The sequence below is a fragment of the Corvus cornix genome, chromosome 14 (assembly GCF_000738735.6).
Source record: "Corvus cornix cornix isolate S_Up_H32 chromosome 14, ASM73873v5, whole genome shotgun sequence".
Taxonomy (NCBI): Eukaryota; Metazoa; Chordata; class Aves; order Passeriformes; family Corvidae; genus Corvus; species Corvus cornix.
In genome coordinates this window covers 14898452-14923959 of record NC_046344.1, presented here as the reverse complement: position 1 = coordinate 14923959, position 25508 = coordinate 14898452, and the positions used below count along the sequence as shown (strand labels likewise).

The 25508-nt window shown below is 62.8% G+C and overlaps 2 protein-coding genes across 5 annotated transcripts in view; both read right to left on the bottom strand.

Moving 5' to 3' along the window:
• Positions 1 to 629: 629 nt before the first annotated feature.
• Positions 630 to 5965, bottom strand: RHBDL1 (rhomboid like 1). Of its 2 annotated transcripts, none has more exons than XM_039560172.1 (8): positions 5847 to 5965; positions 3621 to 3779; positions 3145 to 3369; positions 2507 to 2655; positions 2307 to 2419; positions 1949 to 2049; positions 1428 to 1488; positions 630 to 1348 (listed from the first exon to the last, which is right to left on the bottom strand). In XM_039560172.1, exons 1-8 carry the CDS (start codon positions 5883 to 5885, stop codon positions 1077 to 1079), a joined length of 1119 nt encoding a protein of 372 aa, XP_039416106.1. In that variant the 5' UTR covers positions 5886 to 5965; the 3' UTR covers positions 630 to 1076. The 2 variants fall into 2 exon arrangements, with proteins under 2 accessions (XP_039416106.1, XP_039416107.1); XM_039560173.1 differs by having other exon boundaries at positions 3648 to 3779.
• A 2154-nt stretch (positions 5966 to 8119) lies between these two features.
• Positions 8120 to 25508, bottom strand: part of LOC104684936 (mitochondrial Rho GTPase 2) — a 45113-nt gene continuing 27724 nt past the window's right edge. Inside the window, exons 38-58 of one of the 3 annotated variants that reach the window (XM_039560162.1) lie at positions 24490 to 24633; positions 23276 to 23395; positions 22803 to 22887; positions 21050 to 21108; positions 20075 to 20156; positions 19925 to 19968; positions 18744 to 18797; positions 18328 to 18380; positions 17548 to 17656; positions 17005 to 17106; positions 16309 to 16407; positions 15792 to 15900; positions 15404 to 15524; positions 14297 to 14381; positions 13029 to 13174; positions 12848 to 12948; positions 12645 to 12775; positions 12133 to 12213; positions 11830 to 11952; positions 11485 to 11687; positions 8120 to 9898 (exon numbers count right to left, since the gene is read on the bottom strand). In XM_039560162.1, the coding sequence (XP_039416096.1) occupies positions 9781 to 9898; positions 11485 to 11687; positions 11830 to 11952; positions 12133 to 12213; positions 12645 to 12775; positions 12848 to 12948; positions 13029 to 13174; positions 14297 to 14381; positions 15404 to 15524; positions 15792 to 15900; positions 16309 to 16407; positions 17005 to 17106; positions 17548 to 17656; positions 18328 to 18380; positions 18744 to 18797; positions 19925 to 19968; positions 20075 to 20156; positions 21050 to 21108; positions 22803 to 22887; positions 23276 to 23395; positions 24490 to 24633 (2169 nt within the window). In that variant the 3' untranslated portion in view covers positions 8120 to 9780. Of the gene's footprint in view, positions 9899 to 11484; positions 11688 to 11829; positions 11953 to 12132; positions 12214 to 12644; positions 12776 to 12847; positions 12949 to 13028; positions 13175 to 14296; positions 14382 to 15403; positions 15525 to 15791; positions 15901 to 16308; positions 16408 to 17004; positions 17107 to 17547; positions 17657 to 18327; positions 18381 to 18743; positions 18798 to 19924; positions 19969 to 20074; positions 20157 to 21049; positions 21109 to 21408; positions 21483 to 22802; positions 22888 to 23275; positions 23396 to 24489; positions 24634 to 25508 lie in introns of those variants that run through there. The other 2 variants (XM_039560159.1, XM_039560160.1) reach the window with 2 other exon arrangements.

Genomic DNA, 25508 nt, shown 5'->3' with positions numbered 1-25508 from the left:
GGGGGGCTGGGGGCTCGGTGGGGGGTGGGACTGAATAGAGGGTTGGGGGTGCCGGGGGTGCGGGGTTCGGATGCCTGGAGCCAGCGGTGCGTGCGCTGCAGCAGGCGGGGCTGGATGGGGCGGGGGGTGGTCTCAGTGCCCGGCCGTGCTGCCGACCCCCCCCGCACCCATGTCCCCCCGCTTTGCTGCCAGCCCCGCGGGGCTCAGCCGGGTGCCGCTTCACTTATCCTGGAGTTTTCTGCTCCAGTAAGTCCCGGCCCCAGCTGTGACCCCCCCGCCCCCCCAGGCCAGCCAGCCCCGGAGCCCGCACTGCCTCCCAGCAGGGATGGGGGGCACCCCCAAAACTCCCTCCCCCGATAGAGACACGAGCCCGCGCAGTGTGCAAAATATTTATTTATACTCCAAAAAGGTCTGGGGGGGGGGGGGATTAGAGCGGGGACCCCCCCCGCGCCCCCATCCCGAGGCGAGCCCCCTGCCCCGGGAGGGCGGCGGGCAGCAAAGCGGGGGGGCCGGGGCGCGGGGAGGGGGGGCTGTGCCGCCGAGGGCACTGCCAAAATGACTTGTGCCGGTCTCAGCCGATTCCTGCCGGGCTCTCCCCATATCCTTCTTTTTTTTTTTTATTACTATTATTCCTCTTTCTTTTATGTATATTTTTATTTTGGCATAGAAAAATAAATCGCTCCTATTTTGGCACCAGTCCTCCGTGTGAAAGTGCAGGTCCTGGGGGGCAACGAAGCAGCCCCCACCCTGGAAAGGGGGTACAGGAGCCAGCGGGGGGGGGTCCCCCTCATTCGGCTCCTTCCCGAGGGGCACATCCCGAGCCCTGCGGGCACCCCGGGGGGGTTGGCGATGCCGGGGCAGGGCTGAAGCATCCTTTGGGGACGGGGCTACAGCGGGGGGGGGCGGCAGGGGACATTCGGGGGGGGCGCAGCCCGGGGCGGGGGCGGCGCGTTCTCTAGCACCGAGGGGGCAGGCGGGCGGGGGTGGCCTGTCCCCATGTCACGCGCGGGGACCCCCCCAGCCCCTCCACCGGGCTTGGAAAACAAACCAACCACAGGGTCGGGGCGGGGGGTGGGCTACGGCGGGGGGGGGATCTGTGCCCCCAGCAGGTCGTAGGCGAAGATGTTCCAGAAGACGGCGAAGAGCAGGAAGGTGCCGTAGGACAGCAGCAGCACCCACCAGCCGCACTGGTCCTGCAGGCTCTCCTCGTAGCTGCGCAGGATGGTCAGCCCCATGCTGATGCCCACGATGGCCCCCGCCAGGTGCGCCATGAAGCTGGGCTGGGGGCCCGAGGCCGGCAGCGGCGGCGAGAAGCGGAGCCAGACGGCGCGACCGACCTCAGAGCTCACTGCGGGACAGGGCCGGAGGGGCTGAGCCCGCGCCGGGGCCCCTCACGCCCGGGATGGGGTCTGGGGGCGAGTACTCACTGCACACCAGCGCCAGCACCATCCGCAGCAGCTTGTAGGGACAGCGCATCCCGGCCCAGTTCTGCGGGAAGGTGGGTGGGTGGACGGACGGATGGATGGATGGATGGACGGATGGATGGACAGATGGATGACGGGCTGGTACCAGCGATGCCCCAGCACCGAGGAGGGGGCTGCTGCCAGAGCCCCCGGAGTGCCCCATGGAGCCCCCTCAGGTCCCCGCTCCTCCCCACGCACACCCAGCCCATGATGCCACCCAAGGTGGTCCCCCTGTGACGGTGCCACCCCTAACGCTACCCCACAGCATCCCCCACCCATGTCACACCATGCTGCCCACCCCACAGTGCCAATCCACCCCATGGCATCCCCCGCTAATGTCCCACCACCTTGCCCAACCTAAGGACAGCTCCCACCCCTGCTGTCACCCCATGGCATCCCCCACCCAATACCACACCGTGCTGCCCACCCTACAAAGCCATCCACCCCCTGTCCCCCCCGCCGTGTCCCCTTGTCCCCTCGCTGACCATGACGACATTGGCGAGGTGAGCAGAGCAGAGGGCGTAGACCCCCCCCGAGCCCCCGACCAGGGGAGCCCTCATGTCCGTGATGGAGACGGTGAGGGAGCCTGGGGGCACAGACGGGGCTCAGCACGGGTTATCACCCCCACAGCATTAATTAGTTACTCTCTACATTAATTAATTACAGCCTGCATTGCCCCCCAGCCCCCGGCCAAGCGATGCTGGCGCTGCAGGATGGTACCCAGCAGAGCCCAGCATCCCCATCAGACCCGGCGTGCCACTCCCCGTGCCTTCCCCTGGTGACAGGGACCGATGGGGGGATGGGGACCGTCCCCCCCCCCCTCCCCCCCAGGGGAGCACCCACCTGCCAGGACCCCGGCCAGGTAGAGGAAGCTGATGCGCAGGATGCCGTGCACCATCTCCAGGGGCACCCCGATCATCAGCTGCAGGAGGGCGTTGAACCCCAGCTGCTCCAGCCTGCCCAGGCACAGGAGGGGGACAGGTGCTGCCTCAGCCTGGGCAGCCCCCGGGGTGTCCCCGGTGTCCCCCCCCAGCAGGACCTACCCCACGTGCATGAACATGTAGGTGAGGAAGCGCCAGGCGCGGCGCGCGGTGCCCGGGTGATAGACCAGGGGGCTCTTCATGTACTCGGGGTGGTAGGTCTGCAGCACCCACTTGTTCAGCCGCGCCCCATAGCACAGGAACACGATGATCTGTGACAAACCCCATGGCTGTCACCCCCCTTCACCCCAGATCTGAGCCCCACAAGGGCGCCAGGGTGTCACAGCTGGGGTCACTCGTCCCTTTTACCCCAGTCTGAGCCTCTGCACGGGCACTGGAACATCACAGCTGGGGCCACTCATCCCCACTGCCCTGGGTCTGAGTCCCACATGTGGGCACAAGGACATCACAAACAGAGTCCTCCAACCCTTCGCCCCAGATCTGAGCCCCTCTTTGGACACCAGGACCTCACAACTGGGCTCACCCATCCCCTCTATCCTGGGTCTCAGCCCAGCCATGGACACCAGGACATCACAACGGGGGGCACCCAACCCTTCACCCCAGATTTGAGCCCCGCTGTGTGCACCAGGAGATCACAACCAGGCTCACCCGTCCTGTCCACCCCGAGTCTGATCCCTGCCAAGGTGTCCGGGACGCTCCAGCCAGGACCCGCCTGGGCACCGCCCTCCTGTGCCCCGTACCTGGGTGAGGGTGACGGCTGCCATGAAGACGGGCGGCGGGCAGGTGCGGTGCTGGTAGAAGTACCAGCGCCGGTCCATCTCGCAGGGCAGGATCTCGTAGGCCACGTAGCGGACGAAGCGTTTGTAGATGCCGAGGCCGGTCTCGTCCAGCAGGACGTCGCGGGGCAGCGCCCGCTGCCCGTTGGCGATGGCGCGCTTGAAGCTGCTCGAGCGCTTGCTGCTGATCTGCGGAGAGAGGCCGTGCCCGCGGGGGCCGCGGGGGCAGCTCGGGACGCACGGCTTGGGGCCACCCCCTGCCCAGCCACCCCCTCGTGCCACAGCCCGGACGAGCCGTCCCGAGGCCACGCCGCCATCCCATGCCAGGGGAGCCCCTGGGGACCGCCGGTGTCTGCCCCCCTCCCCAGGGGCACAGGGAGGTGCCCGGTGCCCACCCCGGGCTGGCACCCACCCCGTCCCTGCGGCCGCCCGGCACTGACCAGGTCTACCAGCTCCTGATAGCAGACCTGCCCCTCGTCGTTGCCCTGTGCCAGGGCAACCAGCATGTCCAGCTTGGCGGGGTCCAGGGGCAGCTCATGGCTGTGCACCAGGCTGGCGAACGTCTCCACGCCGATGAAGCCGGTGTTTTCGGGGTCGAGCTGCGGGGCACGGCACGGAGCATCACCGGGACGCCGGGGCCGCGGCTCCCTGGTCGGCTGGGGACACCTCCTGGTGCCTCAAGCCTGGCTCCGTGACACCTGTCCCTGCCTCTGCGAGGGACACCACAGCCTGCAGCCGTCCCGGATCGCGCCCCGTAAGGTGCCCGTGTCCCCGTCTCCCCGCGGCGCAGTCAACACTCTCCCACTCAGTTATTTCTCGCCGCCAGCAGCCTGCCAGCCAGGAAGCCACCAAGCTAAACACACGCGCAGCCCTGGCACCAGCCTCCTCCTCCTCCTCCGCCTCTCCTCCTCCTCCTCCTCCTCCTCCTCCTCCTCCTCCTCCTCCCGCTCCTCCTGCCGCCCTTGCCGCCGGCCGCTGGGATCCACCGCGCCCTGTGCCGGGGCACCCTGTGCCATCCCCGGGGCTCCCAGAGCCATCCCCGGGGCTCCCAGAGCGGGCTGGGCACCTGAGCCCTCCAGGCACAGCGCACCACGGGGCACCCCGCACCACGGGGCACCCAGCGCCATGGGGCACCCGACATGGACCGCTCATGGGGACAGGGAGCCCAGGATGGCACAAGGAGGGTGAAGATGGGGAGAGCCCCTGCAATCACCCCGAAGTACTGTGGGGTTTTCTCCTTGCTTCTGCAGGGAAAGAAATGAAGGAGAGGAGCCTCACCCTCGTGGGATGAGCAGGAAAGGGAGTGCTTGGGACATGAGATCGTATCCCCACCCGGGGGGCACCCTGTCCCTCCCTGTTCCCCCGGCAGGAAACAGCCGCTGCCTCTTTCCCAAGGGGCTTTGGCTGCCCGGAGCGGGGCGCAGGGTGGGATGAGGGGTGCAGGGTGAGATGCAGGGTGTGGGATGAAGGATGGGATGAAGGGTGCAGGGTGTGGGATGAAGGATGGGATGAAGGGTGCAGGGTGCAGGGTACAGGCAGCGCTTGCACCCTCTCAGCAGCCGCCAGCCCATGGGAGCGGCCCCAGCCATGGGGAGCGGGAGCACCTTGGTGTCACCCGTCCCCCTGCCCCACACCCGTCACCCCACAGGCTCCACGTGTGTGTGTGTCACGCCGGGACCTAGCACACGCTGTCCCCACGTTGGCACACGCTGAGCCACTGGCCCCAAGAGCGCCAAGAGCCCTGTCAGCAGCCAGGGAGCCCCTCTCTGCTTTTGGGGCGCATCTCCCCCCATCCCAACCTCACTAGTCCCCTACCACCCTCCCGGAGGGGACAATCCCCAGCCCCCAGCCCTCCCAGCACTGCTCGCTCCCGGGGAAGATGCTGCTCATTCCCGAGCAGCTCTGGTTCACATGGAGTCCCTGTGCCCGAGGGTGGGGTGGCGTGGGGGACAGCACCGCAGCTCCTGGGCTGGGGGACTCAGCCAAGGTCATGGAAACAGAGGGGGGCGAGCGGGGGATCAGTTAATTTTCCTGGCCCCCAAGAAATTCCCTCCCCGTGCCCAGGGGAGAGCCGCCAGCTGGGCCAGGGCTGGGCGGGGATGGAGGGACGAGCAGTGGAGCTCAAGGGGGCGGGTGGGGGTCGGGGGGCAGCGGGTGGAAACCCCTCAAGCCCCCATCGTGCCGCGAGCAGAGCCCCACGCAGCGCTGGTGCTCCACGGCCTCATCCCGCAATCAGGTCACGGGGGTGGGTGCAGCCCCCCGCTCCGCCGGCGGGACCGAGCCCACGGCACCCCCGGGGCTCCATCCGGCGCCCAGACCCCACCGGCGGCGCTGGGGCTCGGTGCCCAGCACCCCTCGTCCTTGAGGGCGCACCGGGCAGGATCCGACCCGGCGCTGGCGGAGGGAGAGGCCACAAGTGAGATGAGTCGCGCGTTCTCAGCGGCACAAGGGGGGGCGGGTCCCCCAGGGCGGTGATGGGGGGCACCGAGGGACGCTGGAGGGGGTGGCACAGCCGCGGTGGCCGCCCTGGGTGGGCAGCGCTGCCCGCTGCGCGCCAGCCGTGCCCGGTGCGTGCGAGCATCCTCCCCCCCCCCGGTAGCTATGGCCGGTGTCCGGCGGCCCCCCCGAGCGCAGCCCGGTGCCCGGTGCCCCCCGGGCGGCCTCACCTGCTCCTGGATGAGCTGCAGCAGGGAGCTCCTGTCCATGCACCCGGCGGGAGGAGGGCTCCGCCGCTCCCCCGCGCCCGGGGCCGGCGAGCCGGGCAGGGGAGCGGCGCGGGCGGCGGGGGCGGCGGCGGGGGCGGCTCTCCCCGCCAGCCCCGCGTTGCGGCGGGCCCGGGAGCGAGCGGCGAGCGGCGGCGCCGGGAGCCGCCGATGGCAGCGGGGCGACGGCGGCGGCGGGGGCGGGAGCGGAGCCGAGCGGAGCCGCCCCCGCCGCAGCGCGCGGCGCAGCGCCCCCCCCTCCCCGCACCCCCCGCCGCCGCCGCCGCGCGGGGAACCGGGACCCGCCCCGCCCCGCCCCGCCCCGCCCCGCTCCGCCGGCAGCGCCGGGACACGGCCCGGGGCACGGGCAGGGAGCCGGCACCCAGCGCACGCAGCACGGGATGGTGCCGGCATCCCGGTACGGCTGCGGGCATCCCGGTATGGGAACCTGCATCCCGGTACAGGTATCTGCATCCCGGTACGGCTGCAGGCATCCCGGTACGGGAACCTGCATCCCGGCCCAGCTGTGGGCATCCCAGTACTGGTACCCACATCCCAATATGGTAACTATATCCTGGCATCCCGGTATGGTATCTACATCCCAGTGTTGGTACCCACATCCCAGTACTGGTACTCACATCCTGGCCCAGTGCCTACATCCCAGAACAGTTCTGTGCATCCTGGTGTGGGTACCTGCATCCCGCTAGCCATGTCCCAGCACTGGTACTCACGTCCTGGTGTGATCCCTGAATCCCAGGACAGGATCTGCGTCTTGGAATGGGAACTTGTATTTCATTTCCAGTGCTGCATCCCAATACAGGTACACGCATTCCAGTACAAGTACCCACATCCTGGTACACGGTTTTGCACCCACACCCTGCTACAGGAATCCACATGCTGGTACAGTACCTGCACCCCAGTATGGACACCAGTATCCCAGTATGGACACCAGTACCCCAGTATGGACTCCAGCATCCCAGAATGGACATGGGCATGCCAGCACCAGGCAGCAGCCGAATCCAGCACAGGGGACTGCAAACATTCCCTCCATGCTGACCCCGCACCTACGGCCCAGCACAGCCCAGGTACATCCCCCATGGCACAGGGGACACAGAGCCTTCGCTGCTGTCCCCTGCCCCAGGGTCCCTTGAACTGGCACCTTTATGTGACGTGCCCAGTGTCACCCAGGCCAGGCTCCCCTGGAGCACCAGGCAGGGCAGGGGTGTCCCCAGGACCCATCCCTGGTGCCATCCTCACTTCCTGGAGCCACGGCTCAGCCGCACTCCCTGCCCAGGGAGCTCTGGGCTTCCCAGCCCTGCCAGGCTCCTTCCCTGGGCACTGTGTGTGGCCGTGGCTGGGGTCCCATGGCCCTGCCACACGTGTCCCCTGCCCCACGCCCGTGTCTGTCCCAGCACAGCGTCCGTGGCTCCGCACACGCGCTATTAATACACACCGGGGCACGTGGGCCCGCGGCTCCCATGGGATCCAGCCTGGTTTGGAGTCACCAGGGAGCACCGCGTGTCCCGTCCGCCTTGGAATCTCCTCCTCTGCTCGGCGTGGCAGCACCGGCTGTGTCCCCACCATTCCTGCGCCCTGGCTGGCCCTGTGGGAAGGGTCTCCTCTCCCACCCCACAGCCCAGAGCGATCCCCTCACAGGTGGGAGCAATCCGACCCCATCCAGCCTCAGTGCAGAGGCTCTGGAAAATCCTCTTCTCCGGCTGCGCCCACATTCCCTGTGCCCAGCGCCCGTGGCTGAGGCTGCAGCGACAGAAATAGCTGAGGGAAAAGCTGCCACGGGAAAACAGGAGCAGGGATGGGAGGTGGCACAGCCCCGGCAGCTGCGGGCATGGGGGGAAAGTGGCTGCAGGGAAGTGGGGAGCTCCGAACCCCACACGGGGATGGGCACAGACATCCACAGCTCCCAGGGCAGCCAAAGCCTCCTGCTTCCCACGGATCTCGGGCAGAGAACCACGGGATCCACCACCTCTTCCCTGTCTCTCCCCCCTGGCTGGCACTTGTTGCTCAAGGACCCGTGTCCCCAAGCACCAAGGAGCCCTGGCCAGCCCCAAGTGTTTTCCCACCACACCAGGCTTCAGCTCCTACCCTAAATCCCTCAAACGGCGCAGCCCAGGCCCTCGGGGTGGCCCTGCTCCCGCCGCAGCCCACAGAAGCCCCAGGCTTGGTGCAGCCCGGGCACGGACGAGGGTCCTGCTCCCCAGGTGACACAGGACACGCTGTGCAAGCGCAAGGTGTGTAAAAATTTATTTTGCTGTAGAGAACAAACCTAAAACATTACGGCTCCAGCAGAGGTGGAGCAGGGAGACACCAGGCACGGGCCCAGCTGGCAGAGCCATGCACGCTGGGCACAGAGAGGGACACGAAACACGAGAGAGGTGGCCCCGGCAGTGCCAGGGACCAGAGGCCAGCAGTGAGTGGGTGCCCGACTGCCAGAGCACCTCCAGCACGGGCAGGGACCCCCGGCCGGACAGCGCTGGGGACAGCGGGATGGGGACATCACCCCGGCACTGTCCCAGGGAGAGACACTGGGGCTGCCCAGCAATTTCTCAATCCCCCTCGCTGGCTCCAGGCCACGATAAAACATTCAAACAAAACACAGAAAAAGCAGCTCCAGGTGCCACCTGGGAGCTGCCCCCACAGCTGCCTGCAAAGAGACCGACCCTGAGCGTGCTGGGGAAGGCCAGGCTGGTGGCACCGGCCAGGGGCTGATCCAGGCTGCCCCTGGGAGCACGGGAACCCAGGGATGGGTGCTGGCCTTGCTCTTTGGGACTTGCAGACAGGGATGCTGTGGGGCTTTGGCCCCGAACGGGCGCTAAGTCAGTCCCAGCAGCTGACACCAGCTTGGGTGTGGGCAGGGGACAGGAGATGGGGCAGCAAGGAGCTTCCAGTGGTACCAGGAGATGCAATGCCCAGAGCCTCAGACTCTGAACAGGGTGCCACAGAGGGGACAGCAGGACACGGGGACTCGGGCACAGCGTGGTGCCAGCTCAGTGATGGCACTGCCAGGGAAGGAGTGGGCACACAGTGGACATCCAACGCCCTCCCAGTCCTTACCAGGGCTCCCAGAACCCTGCAAATACTGGTGACCACGAATACTGGTGGCCAGGGGTGGGGAGCAGACAGGCCACACAGGTGGCAGGAAAGGAGGGCAGATGGACCCAGAGCTCGGCACCTGCAGGACTCACAAGAATTTTGTGTAGGAACAAGACAAGGGAGCTCAGGACAAACCCTGGTTATCACCGTCCCCCCTCAGCCCAGGACAGCAGCTACGGTGTCCCAGCAAGAAGGGCCAGGCCTGACCCCAAAACACTGAGGCTGGGGGGTGTAAGCGCCTGGGCCTCTCTCCCTGGCTGCCTTTCCCAGTGCTGGCTGAGGGAAACCGGGACAGGAGATGGAGATGTGCCCCAGGGAGCTGGAGCCATGAGCTCATTTGACAGCTCAGCTGCTGCTGGAGCTCCCAGAAGCTCCGGGAGCGTTGCCCCCTCCAGAATTGAGGGCACCAGCACAGCCCTCTAGGGAAGGGATGTGCCCAGTCCAACAGACACCGAAACACTCATGTTTGAGCTTAAAAACAAGCGTTAAAAAAACTGAACAGGATAAAAGATGAGAGTGATCCTCCAGCTGCTGGTGAGGCAGAGCCCTCCTGGCAGAGCTGCGTGCCCTGTGGCCACGGGGGCCAGGAAGCCACAGGCTGAGGCTGGCCGGTGCCAGGGACTGATCCTGCTGGTGCTGGGAGGTCCAGCTTCACTGGTCCTGCAATCCAGGCTGGGGGCAAAGGAGGATTTCCTACCAGGGGCCAGCTTGAGGCAGGGCCCCTCACCGGGGCGTCGCTGGGGATGGGGAGCTGGTGTCACGGGGGGGACGGGGTGGAGAGCGGCTCTCATTTGTTCTTGGCCAGCAGCCGGTACAGGGTGAAGCCCACCAGCGCCGTCACCGCCGCCCCCAGCGCCACCCGCAGCCAGAAGGACGCGACTCCCAGCTCCACGGCGTTCAGGTGGCTGCAAGGAAACACAGGAGAGGCCGGTGAGTGTGGCTGTCCCAGTGCTCCCACCCCACAGAGGGAGGCTGGGGGCGCCAGGCAGGGGGCAAGCACAGCACTGGGGGGAACAGCCCAGCTGAAGGCGAGGCTCCCAGAGATTCCCCGTCCCTGCGAGCGGAGCGCTCGTCACCCGGCATCACCATCAAGCCAAGGGAGGGCTGTGGGATGGATGTGGCTGTCCCCTCCCCTGCCCTGCAAACAGCTCTCCAACACCTAAATAATTAGGCAGGTATCTGCCTTTCTAGGTCAGGCTGCCTTTCCAAATCCCAGTGCACGGAGAGCCGGGATGCCACGGGGACACCGGTGACAGGGAGCAAAGGGCAGCGAGGGACAGGGCCCGGCGCTGCCCCAGCGTACACATTCCCTTCCCAAACACGTGCTGTCCTGCACTAACTGCTCCTCTCCTCCCTCTCCCTCCATCCATAATTCATTCCCCACTACATCGGGGGAGCACAGCCAATCCCCGGCCCTCCATTACGCTGTTATTTATTTATACCACATACCCTAAGATATATTAAGAATATTTAAATTTTAATACTGCAGAGGGGAGGGGAAAAAGAAAAAAAAAGCGTCAGCTCTAAAAATAAAGTTGTTTATTGAAAAGAAGCTGGAGGGAAAACTACTCACTAGTAATCCCATCCTGCCTTCCAAGGCTCCCACACGTTCTCCCCCCGAGGGCTCGGCCCTTGGAGCTGTGCTTGCCCTTCCCAGCCCCGGAGCAGAGCGATTCCACTCACAGGGATCTCCTCCCTTCCCACAGCCCCCCTCACCTCGCACGGCCAGCCTGGTGCTGTCCTACCCTACCCTCAGCCCCTCTGGGGTGCAGCTCCTCCCAAAGGGAGGCTGGGTGACAGAGGTCTCGCTTCACTGACCTCTTTTTCAGTCTGATCCATCTCATCAGGAGAAAATAGCTGCCACCCCCCCCCGAGGGCCTTGGCAAACTAAGCTGGCTACTCCTCTTCAGCGTTTTTTATCTTAGGCTTCAAAAATAAACACTCCTGTGGCAGGATCTATCTACTCAATCTGCCAGAGACACACACACACAGGCAGGAGAAAACCTCCCCCCTCTGTAATTAGAGGAAGAAGTGGCTTTTCTGTTTCAATTATTTGTATAAGCAGATCACAGAATCCTGGAATGGTTTGGGTGGAATGGAACCTTCCAGCTCATCTCATTCCATCCCCTGCCCTGGGCAGGGACACCTTCCACTAGCCCAGGTGGCTCCAAGCCCCGTCCAGCCTGGCCTTGGACACTGCCAGGGATCCAGGGGCAGCCACAGCTGCTCTGGGCACCCTGTGCCAGGGCCTCCTCACCCTCCCAGGGAACAATTCCTTCCCAGTATCCCATCTAATCCTGTCCTCCCTTAGCTTAAGGCCATCCCCCCTTGTACTGCCACTGCATGCCCTAGATGACACCAGAATCACTTGATGACACCAAAAGCTGCAGAGAAACCAAAGCAAAAGCAATGTGGCAGAGGCAGGGGTGGGACACAGCCCCCTCCCCAGGCTGTGCCCGCAGCAGAGCCCCTCCAGGGGAAGGATACTAACGGGAAGGTGGCAGCAGTGGCCAGTTTGGTGTAGACAGCAGTGCTGGGCGGTCCCTGGCTGTGGCAGGAGAAGAGGAAGGGTGGAGGGAGGCAGTGCTTGTAGCAGAACTCAGCTGGGAAGAGCCCTGGCTGCTGGCTGGCTTCTGGCAGGTCTGTCTTGGAGGCCACGAACACACAGGGGATCTGGCTGTCCAGGTAGTGCTGCTGCAGAGACAGAGAAACCCCAGCGAGGGTTACAGACCAACCCCTGGGAGATGCGGGGCTGCCACAAAGGCTGATGTCCCCCATGCCCTTGGTGAAGTCAAACAGGACCCCTGTGAAGTCCCCCAGGGTCGCTGCCAGCTACCTTATAGATGCTGGCACAGTAGCTGAAGGATTTGGGGTCGCTCAGGCTGTAGATGAAGCAGGCAACGTCGCAGGCTGCGTCCGATGGCTTCGTGAACGTCGTGTCAGCGCTGACCTCGTGCAGCTGGAGCAGAGGGGACACGGTAGTGCCACAGCAGTGTCCCAGGGGGTCAGCTGCTCCTCACAGCAGCACATGGACTGTGCCAGCACAGCCACAGCCCTGCCCCGTGTGCTGGGACATGGGGACACAGCCCGGCCCTGCTAAGGCCAGACACGGCACGATTCCCTGCTCTCCCAGACTTACTATGAGGTACTTCTCCTGGCCATTGACCTGCACTGTGTTGATGGTGTAGAGGGATGGCTGTCCTGGGTTCTCCCTCTGGGCCTGTCACCAAGGAAAACACGGTCTCAGGCAGCGGAGACAGGAGCAGTGCTGGGGGAGGGACAGTGTCTCACACCACCCTGAGCCCCTGTGGTCTGACAGCTGCCAGAAGGGCAGCCAGGGCCTGTCATGAGATGTGGGGCTGTTCCTAATAGGCAGGGGAAGTCAGCATCACCGTGGTCAGACTGGGAAAGGCACAGCCCCTCCGGACCCTCGGGACAAGCAGAGGGAGCAGGCCCACTGCCTCAGCCAGGATTAGGGACACCAAAGCCACCAGCATGGAGGGGGTGTGAAGCACGGGCAGGGAGAGCACCACACAGGGAGGCCTGGCCACGGGCAGGAAGGTGCCAGGGAGGGACAGATCACTCCAGGAGCCCCGGCTGTGCCTCCTGCTCTGCCCTGGGAGCGTGGCCAGCCAGGGAGCAGCCACTCACCGCCAGGCTCCTGCCGAGGAAGGCCTGCAGGAAGGCGGACTTGCCTGCGCCCTGCGCTCCCAGCACCTTGCACAGGAACACGTTCCTCTGGGTCTGCCCTTTCTCCAGGTCAATCCTCTTCTCCCGGGTCACTGGCAGGAGAGAGGGTGGGTGAGAGCCAGGAGAGACCCCAGCTGAGACAGAAGGGGAGGGCATGGCTGTACCTGTGAGGGCTTGGGTCTGGGAGTCCTGCTCCGAGAGGATGGGGTAGCCCAAGTAGCCCAGGCACTCCAGGCAGCGCCGTACGTCCAGGTAAGCCATGAGCCTGGAGAGACAGAGCAGGCCAGGAGGGTCAGCAAGGCCTCAGTGATGTGACCAAGGGCCAGGGAGAGGGACTGAGCTTACGTCCACTGGCAGAGGAATCCATGCAGGGAAAGCAGGCCTTTATCAGTGGTGCATACCGTGTTGTAGAGCTCGGGGCCCCAGGGCACGCAGGGGAACACGCTGAAGAAGTTCTGCAGCTCTGTGTGCGACAGGGCTCCGTCCTGGTCCTGCCAAAACACACCGAGTCACCAGGGCAGGCAGGACCCAGCCCGTGCCCAGAGGGGGCCCTGCCACACTGACCACCTCCCTGCTGTGACACGTCACAGGGACGCTGCCCATGGCAGGAATCGATGGCAGCGAGGCCGGAGCTGGGCGAGCTCACAGAGCCTGTGCCTCGGGGCCTGCCAGCACTGCACAACAGCAAACACACTTTGGGATTGCAGCTGCAACCAGGCAGGACCCGTCCACACCCACCCCACAGCCCTGAGCTGCTGTTCCTGGCATTCCTGGAACCAGCTGTTCCACAGCAGCCTGCGTCAGTCCAGCCTGGCCCTCCACAGGCCAACTCTGCAGTTCCAGGCTGCTGCACCTGAAGGGGACCTGCTGGCACCTGGGCACCCAGGGATGAGCATCCATTCAGTGCTGCCACTCCCCCTGGCCACAGAGCTGATCTGGGCACACAGGGATGTGTGGCCACTCCGTGCTGCCATTCCCTGTGGCCACAGAGCTGATCTGGGCACAAAGGGACATGTGGCCACTCCGTGCTGCCATTCCTGAGCCACTCCCCTGTTGTCTCAGAGCTGCCATACCCCAGATGCACATCAGCATCTCAATAGCCAGTCCGAGCAGGTGCACGCAGATCCAACACATCCCCTTCTTCCACTCTCCAAGAGCCTGAGTTCGGCACAAATGTGTTGCTTTCTCTCCCTCTCTCCGGCCTGGCAGCCCTCCACCAGGCTGGCAGATGCTGGTGCTTGGTCCATGGCTGCTGGCCAGCAGCTGTGCCCGCTTCCCTGCCTGCCTCCCTGCCCGCTGCAGCCAGCAACTACAACGGCCATGCCAGCTTGATGCCAACTCAGACCCAGTCCCTGAAGGTCCAAACTGACCTTTGGTCAAAAGTAGTGACCACAACCCCACATCCCTGATAGGCCACCAGACTACCTACAGCTCACTGTGGCCACTTCCTGCTCCTAAAGCCTCCAAAGAGGGAACACTGTGGCAGAGGGAAGCCCTTCCCTGGTGCTCTGTGGGCTCCCTGGCACAGAGGGGTGGTTAGGGGAGCACCTGTGCTCAGGTGTGCAGGCCCAGCAGGGCATCCCCTCCCCTGGAGCCCCTGCAGTGCTGCCCACCTTGTCGTGCTTCTCAAAGAGCCTCTGCAGGAACTGGTACCCCAAGTGGTTGAGCTCCGTGGAGCAGCCGGGGGGCACGCGGAACCTGTCGGGAAAATCATGGAATGATTTCTGTTGGAAAAGCCCTCTTTGATCATTGAGTCCAACTGTTCCAGCACTGCCAAGGCCACCACTGACCCATGTCCCACGTGCCACACCCACATGGCTTTAAATCCCCCCAGGGATGGTGACCCCACCACTGCCCTGGGCAGCTGTGCCAGTGCCTGACCACCCTTCCCCATGAAGGAATTTCCCAAATATCCAATCTAAACCTCACTTTTATCTTTCATATCCTATTCTCCAGCTCAGAACTCAAATGGGCCTCCTCAAGCCCTGAACGAAGGGCAGTGTGTGAGCACATCTCACCCAGAGGACACAGCTCCCTCCCTGCTCAAGGTCAGCTGTTGCCTCCCAGCCTGGCTACTCCTTGACACAGCCCCCTTATTTTGGGGAGAATCCCCTGAGGATGCAGTGGCCTTTCCTTGGCACATCCCAAGCAGCCAAAGAGATGCTGTGCCCTCACTCTGCCTCATGCCCAGGGCTTCAGCAGGGCACAGCAGTGCCCCGGGGTGCCATCCACCAGCACGTCCCTGTCACCTCCCTGCAGCCTGCTCCCTGGGAACAGGAGGAGGCAGCTCCCAAGCCAAACACTTCCACTGCTGCCAGCTCCCCATCTCCAGAGTGGCAGGGAGCAGAGAAGAGACAGCAGCTGCACAATCAGCCACGAGGGCTGTGCTGACAGCTCACTGCTCCCGACAGAGCTGCTCTGCCTCGCTCAGCCAGGGACAGAGCAGCCTCCAAGAACCCCTTGCTGATGCCAAGGGGAAGTCTGGGATTTCATTCCCCACCTTCCTGTCTGCCTAAACCAGCAGCCCCAAGGCCTGTTGATCTTGTCCCCAACCCCAAGCATCAGCTCCTGCCCGAGGGGAAGGTGAGGACTGCGAAGCTGACCCTGACCTAAGGGCCCACAGCAGCTCCCGGGGTGCAGGAAGGATCCAGCCAAGGTGCTGGGGATCCTGAGCCATGCACCACGGGAGTGTGACCCCCTGGCCAGCCCTGGACACGCACTGTGGGTACAGGTAGTCATCTGTCAGCTCCAGCTCATCGTCATAGCCGAAGCGGCGCAGGATGGTCCAGGTGGTCTCGTGCCGGCCCCTCTGGATGAAGAGGGTGTTGAGGAAGAGGAAGCCTGAAGGAGAGATCAGAGGGCTCAGCCACAGTGGAGTCAATTCAAGCTCAGGGATCCACTCCTCAGAGCCATGCTTCCCCTGGGAAAGACTGCTGGGACAGAGAGATCTAATAGGCACAGCAGGCTTGTTTTAACGAGGGACTAATTAGGCTTGGAATAAGAGCCAGGAGGCTCGGGCCAAGGACAGGGCCCCATGGGATGTGCTGAAGGAGGTGGGTCCCCCCCATGCCCTGGGAAGGAGCAGGGAGCCCTCATGCTGCTCCTCACCGTTCAAGGTGAGGCCGTTGTCCTGCACCCCGTCCGTCGTGTTCTTCCACACAACCATCTTCACATCCTCCAGGGCCTGGGGAGCCAGGGGGTTCCCAAAACAGGACTTCTGCCTCCCGAGAGAATGAAGGCCATTGTCAGCAAAGCACTTAGAGAGCACAACCCTGCCTTGCCAGGCTCCCTCTCCCGTGGATGGAGTGGGGTTTCAGGGAGGGAAAATCCACCCAGCTCAGGGATTTCTGCCTTAGGCCCTGACCAAACCCCTGTTCTCCAGCATCCCAGTAATTTAGGACTCTCAACATCTCCAGAGCCTCCTGGTCTTCCCATGGCAGAGCAAACTTGGCCCAAGCTTAGGCAGATGGAACCCCACATGCTCAGAGATGCGCCCTACAGTGCTTTAGCTGTGCCACAGAGGTGCTGAACGGGAACAGGACGGCTGTGCCAGGAGAGGGGCAGCTTCCCTGCTGCAAAGGGAATGCCAGGCACTGGGAACACCTCAGCTCTGCAGCCACCCTACCTGGAAGTAGTTGAGTTCATCATCACTGAGGATCTGGTTGTTGTCCTGGTCCGAGAGGTTGAAGATCCGGGTCAGAGCTCGAGCACAGGCGGGTTTGAGCTGCAAGGACCAACCACAGTGACAATGACAGGGAACCAGCCACAGCCTGGCCCTTCCTCCCTGCAGCCCCACACACAGAGGGTTCCCTTCCTGCACTTCTAGGCCAGTACCACAACCACCCTGGAGGTGGGAACCATGGAATCGTTAAGGTTGGAAAACCCCTCCAAGATCTGAGTCCAGCTGTTCCCCCAGCACTGCCAAGGCCACCACTACCCATGTCCCCAAGTGCCACATCCACAGAGCTTGTAAGTCCTTCCAGGAATGGTGACCCCACCCCTCCACCTGTGCCCGTGCCTGACTACCCTTACTGTGAAGAGATTTTTCCTAACATCCGATCTGAAGTCAGAAAGGACAATCCATGGGGAATTTTTCTCCCAGACCCCTCCCTCCACAACCAGCACAGAGCCTGGAGCATGAGGGCTTCTGCCCCAACACACCCAGCTCCTTGCAGGTCTCTGTGTGCCCAGCTGGCTGTACTGAGCACAGAAGATGGGCACTGTCCCCTGGCCGGTCTGTGTCAGCCCAAACTCTTCACCCTCATTCCAAAAGCTCCACCCAGAGCAGTGTGACAGGAGGGAAACTCCTCCAGGAGCCCACCTGCTTCTCCTCCGGGTCGTAGAGCGGGGCAGTGGGGTGCAGCACAGCTTTCTGGGCGTAGTAGAAGAGCTCGGAGATGTTCTTAAGGTTCTTGGCAGAGCACTGGGGAGTCAGAGGAAGAGACAGCCCCGATAACAAGGGCAGGAGGAGGATGATACAATCTCCCTGAGCCAGACTAGCTGTGCCTCAAAGCACAGAGCAACTTTTGTCCACCATGAGGAAAAATCAAAAGGGAAAATCTCCCGGGTTTTGCTCTGGCTTTGCTGCGCCCATTCCGCAGCCCCAGAGCCAACAGGGCGTGTGTGGAGCTCCAACAGCAGTTCCAGCTAGAGAGCCACAGAGGGCAGACACAGAAAGCTGCTCCCTGCAAGGGGCACAGGACAGAAAGCCCGAAGCACAGGCCCTCAAGCCCTGGGCACAGGGACTTGTGCAGAGCAACATCATCAGGGCAGCTCTCCATGAGCACAGAGGCTCCCTGACTCCCTCCAGACCAGTATTCCAACCCCTCAGGGAGGCTCTGCACGCCCCCTCCAGCTCCCTCACCTCCACGCAGGTCTCAATCTCCGAGAACTGGTTCATGATGGGCAGGATGACCTCCATGGAGCTGCCCACCTGCAGGTCAGACTTGTTTCCCACTAAAATAATGGGGATTCTAGGAAAGACACAGAGCTCAAGTGAGGTCACCCCTCTCTTGGTCCCAGCACTGTCCCAGCCTTTGGTGCTCCCATGGGCAGGCCAGGGAGGCCCCAATCGTCCTCTGCAAGGTCCAGAGCAGCTTTCCTGCTTCCCACAGCTGGGAGCATCCATCTGGAGAAGCAGACTGCCCGATCCTGCTTATGCTTTCACCCAGCAACAATATGTTCAGGAGCCTTTAATCCAGCACAGCAGCCTTCTGCCCAAGTGATCCACACACAGCCTGAAGCTCCTGTGCTCCCAGATTCCCCTGGCAGCCTGCCCTCCCTGTCTATCTGAGAAGAGATCAAGGGGGGGAGAAGGATCTTCCCTCAGTGACCCCCTGCCTCAGCTGGATCTCTGGCAGAGAAAAGTCCCCATGTCCTTCTGCTCTAGGTGATCTGGCCACAAACCACTATCCTGGAATGGTTTGGGTTGGGAGGAACCTTAAAGTTCATCTTGTCCCACCCCCTGCCATGGGCAGGGACACCTCCATCACACCAGGGCTCCAAGTCCCATCCAACCCAGCCTGGATCAACACACAAAGCTGGTTTGCTCTCAGTACCCTCAGAAGGAGGTGAGGGTGGTGGGCACCCCCCAGCCCCCAGAACCCCCCAATTCTGCACCCACAGATCACACTCCACATGGTACCTGGATCCCTTTTCAAGTCCCCCGTTCACCATGGGGATCCACTTTGTGCGAATCTGGAAGGTGAGCAGAGGGAAAGGGCTGTCAGCACAGCCTGGGGAGGGACAGGCAGCCCCAAGGCAGGCAGGAACAGGGCCCTGCAGCCATCTGCTCCCTGCCATTCCCTCACACCAGCAGGCAGAGCAGGCCCAGGGGCGCTGGATGCCAGCACCAGGATGCAACAAGCCTGTTGTCCTGTTGTGAGGGAGCAAGCTTGGGCACGGCTCAGCCTCTGCTTGCAGGGCTCTCAGACCCAAAATCCCTCACAGGGCTGGGGGCCATCAGTACGTGCCTGCACCACAGGGCAGCACAGAAACCCCAGCACTGGGAACCCTCTGTGGCCCTGCTGCCGGAGCGGGGCCACGGTGGGGACCCATTACCTTGTCAATCGTGGCCTCCTTGGTGACATCGTACACCACGCAGACCACGTTGGCCTGCAAGAGAAGCACGAGGAGGTGGTGAAGGGGGTCCCTGCCACACTTGTGGCAGCCGGGAATGGCAGCAGGGAATGCCGGGGGAGCAGGGAATGCCGGCTGAGCAGCCAGGGAAAGGCAGCGGCCGAGCGCACGTGAGCGCAGACACGTACACAGCCCCCGACTGGGCCACCCTCAGCACGAGCCCACAAGCTGCCGGGAGCAGCTCCTCTGCCTCAGGAGCTGCTGCTCCCATGCCCACCAGCCCAGATCCCCCCCCACACCACCCGTGTCCCGGCCCTCCTCCCCTCCTGACCCCGTGCAGACAGGGCTGGCACTGAGGCTTTATAGGAAGCAGACAGGAGGGATCACTGGTCCTTTCAGGAGAGAGTTTAATGCTAATCCTGAGGACACACAAGGGTTTAGGCAGGATTTCCTGGAGCCATTTAAAGCCTCTGTGTACGCCTGCTGTCTGGGTGGAGGGAGCAGGACCCCCGTGCCCACCTCCTCGGCCGTTAGCCACCAGGGTTGGGAGATTAAATAGCTTTGCTCACGTGAGAGAGATGGTTTTATTATCTATAATTAAAAGGTCCTCATGTGTGCAGAGTCAAGGCTAATCCCAGGGCAAAGAGCAGCTGGGTCCACCCCAGCCAGACAACTTAATTATTCCTCCACGGCTGCTCCGAGGGCTCCCTCATCCCTCCCTGCCCAGCGCTCGCCAGGGGCTCCAGCTCCCAAATTAACTCCTCTATGCCACTGCTTCATCAGGCAGCCAGAGGGATCTAATGCAGGGAGCAGGGCTCTTGCCCAAACCCAGCAACTGCTTCTCCCTCTTCTGAGTCCACGGGGACCATCCCAAGGCTGAGAGCACAACATCTGCTCCGCAGCCTCCTCCGCCTCCCGTGGGCAGCGAGCTGCCCCCCGCCGCTCTCCTTCTGGAGGCTCCCCGGAGGGCTTGGACAAGCCACACACAACAGCTTACAAGACAGAGCAGGATTAAACAAGCCTCTAAACAAACCAAGAGCATTAATCCGTGGATAACCAACTGTCTGTGCCTCTCGGGGTGGCTAACGGGGAGGGGAGGGGAGCAGCCACGTGTCCCTCGGGGACTGCAACCTCCTGTCCCCATCCCGGCCAGCCCTGCTCACCTTGGCGATCTCCTCCTGCAGCTCCTCCTCCGTCTGCTCCGACTCTAGAAGGGGAATGAAGGCATCACCACCTGCCCAGGCAGGGGCACCCCTTCCCAATCCCCTCAGGCAGGCAGGGAAGGGGAGAAGCCAGACAGGACAGGGCCCTACCTGAGTAGTCCACTATGTGCGTGGGGACCTTCTCAGGGGTGACATCGGCCGGGATCGTGATCTCCTCTGCCCGGGGGGGCACCTGCAAAGCCAGCACAGCCCATCCAGCCACAGGCAGCCAGGACAGGTGACAAGGGACTTCAGATCCCAACGTGGCCACTGCCAGGGCGGGATGAGCTGTGGATCACGGATCACTCTTGGCCCACCAGGCTGCAGCACGCCCTGCACTCCAGCCCTCGCATAGGCAGTGTCCCCGAGGTGAAACTTCCACCTGCCTCCCTCAACCAAAGCTCCTGATCCCGCTGGAGATAAGCCCTGGGCACTCCCTGGTTCCCTGGGCTCCTCTGGGAGCAACACCGAGCTGATTGTCTGGGCTGGAAGCAGGGAAGGGATGCAGGGCAGGTCTCCCTGAACCCCTGAGCTGATGCTGCCCAGCACACCATGGGCAGTGGGACAAACATCTGATGGCACAGGGAAAATGTGCCTGGACAGACTGATCTCATTTCCCTATCCAAACCGCTGGGACAGCAGGCTGTCAAGGGGCACAGGCAGGCTGGAGGCTGCTGCTCACAGCTGGCCTGGCTCAGAGCACCAAATCCATCAGGGAATGTGGCCCAGCCCCTTCCAAGGGCTCTGTGGTGGTGCCAGCCCTGCTGTGCCGGTGACAGAGACCCCCAGCAGCAGCAAGTGGGGCCCTGGGAGGTACCAACACCCTCCTCAGGGCAGAGAGAGCCGCAAGTCAGCATCAGCTCCCAAGTCGGGACCAGAGCACAAACTGAGGAAAACACCACCTCAGCTGGAGCTCCGTGTGGTCCTCACTGACCTCACCTGAACCAGCTGTGCGGCTGTCACAGCCCCAGGAGCTGTGAGCACCTCCCAGACACCCCCATCTCCAGCCGGGGACACTGGGGACAGAGCTGTCCCACCCAGCGAGGGGGCCCGCGGTCGGGGTGTGCGCGCCCCCTCCCCACTCACCTCTTCAGGAAACTCCTCTCCCACCAGAGCCATGATCAGGGACGTCTTCCCCACCTGGGCTAGGAAATAAAGGGAGGACGTTGACAATGGCACAGGCACGGCAGAGCTTGAGGGGGACAGCGGCAGGCGGGAGTCACGACCGGAGCCGGAGCTGGTGACAATGACACCCACGGGGCTCGGGGCCACGGGCGGGCCTGGTGGCTCCCCTGGTCCTGCCAGTGACGGGGGTCCCACCTGGGCCCCCGTCCGCCCTCGCCCCGCTCTTGCAGGAGAACCCTCTCCCCCGGGGCCCCCCGTGCCCCTGCCCCTTCCCGGGCTGGAGGATGCTCCCCCGGCCCCGTGCCCCCCGTGCCCCTCACCCTCCCCGAGCAGGAGGATCCGCACGTCCCGTTTCATGGCGGCGGCGCCGCCGCCTCCCCGGCCCCCCCGTCCCCCCCCACTTCCGGCCGCACCACCGAGCGGCGGCGCAGAGCGGCGCAGGGCAGCGCGGCGCCCCTAGCGGGGCAAGCACACCCAGACCTCCAGGGCTCGTCTTTCGATGGTTTATTAACGAAAACAAAACGTTTAACGACAACAAACGGCGAACGGGGCCGTGAAACACATTCCAGGGCCGGGCGGGGCCGCAGGCGGGCCAGCCGCCGCCGCCGCCAACCCCTGCAGCCGTGGGGGCGGTGGTTTGGGCCTGGGCGCGGCCGGAGCCGGGGCCTCTCCCGGAGCGGGCCCCGCTGGAGAAGCGTCGCTGGTCCGGGGCCCGCCGGGCTTCAGGCGCCCGTGAGCTCCCACACGAGGACGGCGCTGTGGGAGGCCGTGAGGAGGCGGCGGCCGGAGGGCGCGAAGCGACAGAGGTGCACGGTGTCGTCATGGCCGGCGTAGTCCTGCGGGTCCCGGCCGGGCAGGGCTGCAGCCGCAGCAGCCGGTCTGCGGAGAGGAGCGGCTCAGGGCCGGGCCGGCAGGCTCTGACTGACCTCCATCACCCTCCAGACCCGCTCCTCGGGGCTTGTCCCTAACACAACCACCCGTCCCTGTCACTCACAGCCCTTCTCCATCTCTAGTCCCTGCCAGAAGCACCGCTCCTGGTCACCCCCTGCCCCCTTTTCATGTCTTGTTCTAGCCAGAAACACCATTCCCAGTCACCCTCCGACCATCTCCATGTCATTTCCCAGGCAGGAGCACCATTCCCAGTCACCTCCAAGCCCAATCCCTGTTTTGTCCCTGCCAGAACCACCATTCCCCCCTCACCCTCAGACTCTCTCCATGTCTTTTCCCAGCCAGAAGCCCTGTTTCCAGTCACCCCAGCCCCTCTCCATGTCTTTTCCCTGCCAGAAGCACCATTCCCAGTCACTCCCCAGGCTCTCTCCCCGCTGCTGAGCTGCAAGTTGTGTCACTGAGCTGAGTGACACAGGACAGGCAGATCCACACTGCTGCAGGAGTGAGGTGCCCTTGCCCGAGCAGGATCCTGCCTGTCCCCACGCTGTGGGAAGGTCCGTGCTGCCTCAGAGGCTGCAGCTCACACAGCCACAGAGATGGAGACAGCCCAGAACCCCGGGAAGTCATTCCAGTGACAAACCCTGCCCATGGACAAGCAGGATTGAGCTCACACATCTCATTTCTGACCCAGCAGTCTCCTGGAGGTTTCTCCTTGCCCTGGACTGTAGCTCCCAGGTTTAAGGACATGTCTCTTGTTTCGAGGAATAAGGACATTTGTTTCCCCTCTGGCAGAAGAAGGAGGGGCCCAGGCACCCCCAGCACTCACCACCGAAGCCGATGGCCATGAAAGGTGCGGCTGGGGACAGGCTGAGGGACGTGGCAAAGGCTGGCAGCGAGATCTTCCTGAGCACCTGCAGCCCAGCAAGAGAAACACCGACAGCTCAGAGGGGGAAGGCAGCGCCCAGAGCTGGGCAGCCGCAGCCCTAAGGAAGGTAATGGGGAGGCTGAGGGTGCTCAGCTCAGAGAGCTGCCCCAGGCATCCAGGAGACAATGGGGAGTGTGTTAATGCTCCTGGAAGCAGCCGCCTTCCCCTCCAGTGGGATCAGGGACTGGCTGCCTGCCTGGCTGCAGCCTGAGGCAGGGGCAGGACTCTGCTGCTCACCTGGGCCAGACTCCAGAGTTTCCAAGATGAAAATCTGTTCCCTGAGCAGCTGCCTGAGCCCACCCCACCGCCGTGACTGAGGGTAACACACAGGGCAGCACTGCCAGCCCCCACTGCCTGTGGCAGGGGACAGGTACCTGTTTCTTCCTGAGGCTGTAGAACAAAGCTTCCTCCTGCATCCCAAAGCCAACGTAGACCAGGACACCGTGTTCCCAGGGGCAGAACGCAGCCAGGCTGGGTGGGAGGCTGTCGAGACCCTGGTGGGGGAAACCAAAGGCAACAAAACTGAGGCTGGATTCTCTTATTTCAACCAATGAGAGCTAAAAGGAGAGCAGAGGGAGATACCAGGGCTGTGAGTGTTTGACCAGTGTGACATTAGCATGGTGGAGGCTGCTTCCTCCCTCTTGCATTCCCATCTCAGACAGGCTCAGGGAAAGCAAGGAACAACCACATCCTGCCATGGAAACCTGAAGCAAATGGTTTAGTGTTGTAGGAGCAGGTCACATGTGGGTCTAACGGGTTGAATTCCCACTGAGATACTATTGCTGCATGGGCTTGAAGCTGGGAATTGGTTATGGATCAGTTTAGCACAAGAAAACAGGGCCCAGAAGGCAGATCTTGAGTAGTGCATGCAAGATCAAACCTTCACGCTGTAGGGAGAGCTGTGGTGAATTTCTTTCCAGAAGAAATCCATCTTTTTGGAAATAAACAGAAGAAATATTGACAGAACCCAGCTGCTGTATGGAGCAGGCTGAGGCACTGCCTCTTGCCCCCCAAAAACACCCAGCTCCCTTCTGCCTGCCAATGTCACCAGGACCAGGGACCATCTCCATCCTCTCCAACACAGATCCTCCTGCTTTTCTAGCAGGTGTTCTGCTGCCCAAACCTTACCCCTGGGCTGGAGCCAGAGGCTTCTGCCAAGCAGCAGGGACACACAGGGCTGAGTACTTGGCTCTGGGAAGCCTCCACCACTCTCCTGGCTCGGAATATTCACGCTCCTCGGGAGTGTCAGAATTAGCAGTACGCTCATAATTAGCTCTCCCCTCCTGCACACCGTGCTCACTGCTTCCTGGGCTCTGCTTTGCTGGCACAGGGCTGTCAGCTCTTTGCAGGTGCAGTTTAGGGCTCCTCATGCTTAAAAGTCAGTGCTCCAGGGCAGTCTGGCACTGCTACAGTCTCTTTGCACACCCAAGAAGGTGCATTGACAAGGTACTCTGTGAACAGGACTAGCAGAGATGCCTTTCCTAAGCACACCCTCACTCTCTCCGAGCCCTGTGCCTCCCTCCTCCATCTCTGCTCGTGTCCAGCCTCATACCAGGAGCAGGCAGGGCCTGGCAGGTGCCACGCTCACCTCGGGGCCAGCAGGAGCTGGGAAGCTGAGCCAGTCGAGGAGCTCACACTTGTCCTGGAGCCAGTCGGAGCCCCAGACGCTGACCCGGCGGTCGGAGCTGGTGGCCAGCCAGAGCTCCCCTCCTTCCACCCCGAAGTCGTGGTACTGTGGAGCACAAACACAACCCTGTCACTCTGGGGGCACAGAGGCTTTGAAGGAAGGGGACAGTGAAGAGTGGGACAGGAGCTCATGGGAACATGGGGCTTGTGCTTAGGGGATCAAAGCCAGGATTAACCTCTGTTTGTGGCTGCCCCTGGATCCCTGGAAGTGTCCAAAGCCAGGCTGGATGGGGCTTGGAGCAACCTAGGATAGTGGGAGGTGTCCCTGCCCATTGCAGGGGGCTGGAAATTGATGATTTTTAAGGTCACTTCCAACCCAAACCCTGCTCTGAATGACACAGTTCCCTTCCCTGGGAACCTCTCTGGATCTGCACATCTCCTGGGGGAGTTGTTTCCAATACCATGTGCCCCCTAAAAACGTCCTCCACCTAGAATCAAGAAGGATTTCCTCAGTCTTAAATTACCAGGAAACACATCCTTGCAGTGTGGATGATCTTAAAGCCTGAGATCTTAGGGAAAATAATTCTCATTTCTGCTGTGCAAAGGAAAAAACCTCTCCACAAAGAGGAGGACAAAGGAGGTGCTGAAACAAACCCTCCCACTGCTGCACAGCCAAGTCTTCCCAGCTCCACAGAGGAATGGTACAGGCTGCCAAAGAGCCTTTCTGGGGGGCACAGGGGCTGTAAGCTCACAGCCTGGGTTGCTCCTGAGGGGTGCTGCTCTCCAAGAGCCTGTGGCACCAGTTCATGTGCCACCTGTGTACAACAGGGTGTCAACAACTGCCACCAAAGGTCCCCCTGCAGGCACAGCCTCACTCGGGCTGCACCTGCAACACATGGAGCTTTATTCCACTGAATATATCCCTGGAAAAACTGATCAGAAGTTGCTGGAGGGGAGGAGGAAGATTTCCAAAGAGGCAAA

Excerpts from the sequence above, each read along its gene's own strand:
- RHBDL1 (XM_039560172.1), bottom strand. The coding sequence starts at position 5,885 with ATGGACAGGAGCTCCCTGCTGCAGCTCATCCAGGAGCAG. Across the intron at positions 2,420-2,506 it reads TACATGTTCATGCACGTGGG|GCTGGAGCAGCTGGGGTTCA; the intron begins GTAGGTCCTGCT and ends GTGCCTGGGCAG. Across the intron at positions 2,050-2,306 it reads CCTGGCCGGGGTCCTGGCAG|GCTCCCTCACCGTCTCCATC; the intron begins GTGGGTGCTCCC and ends CTGTGCCCCCAG.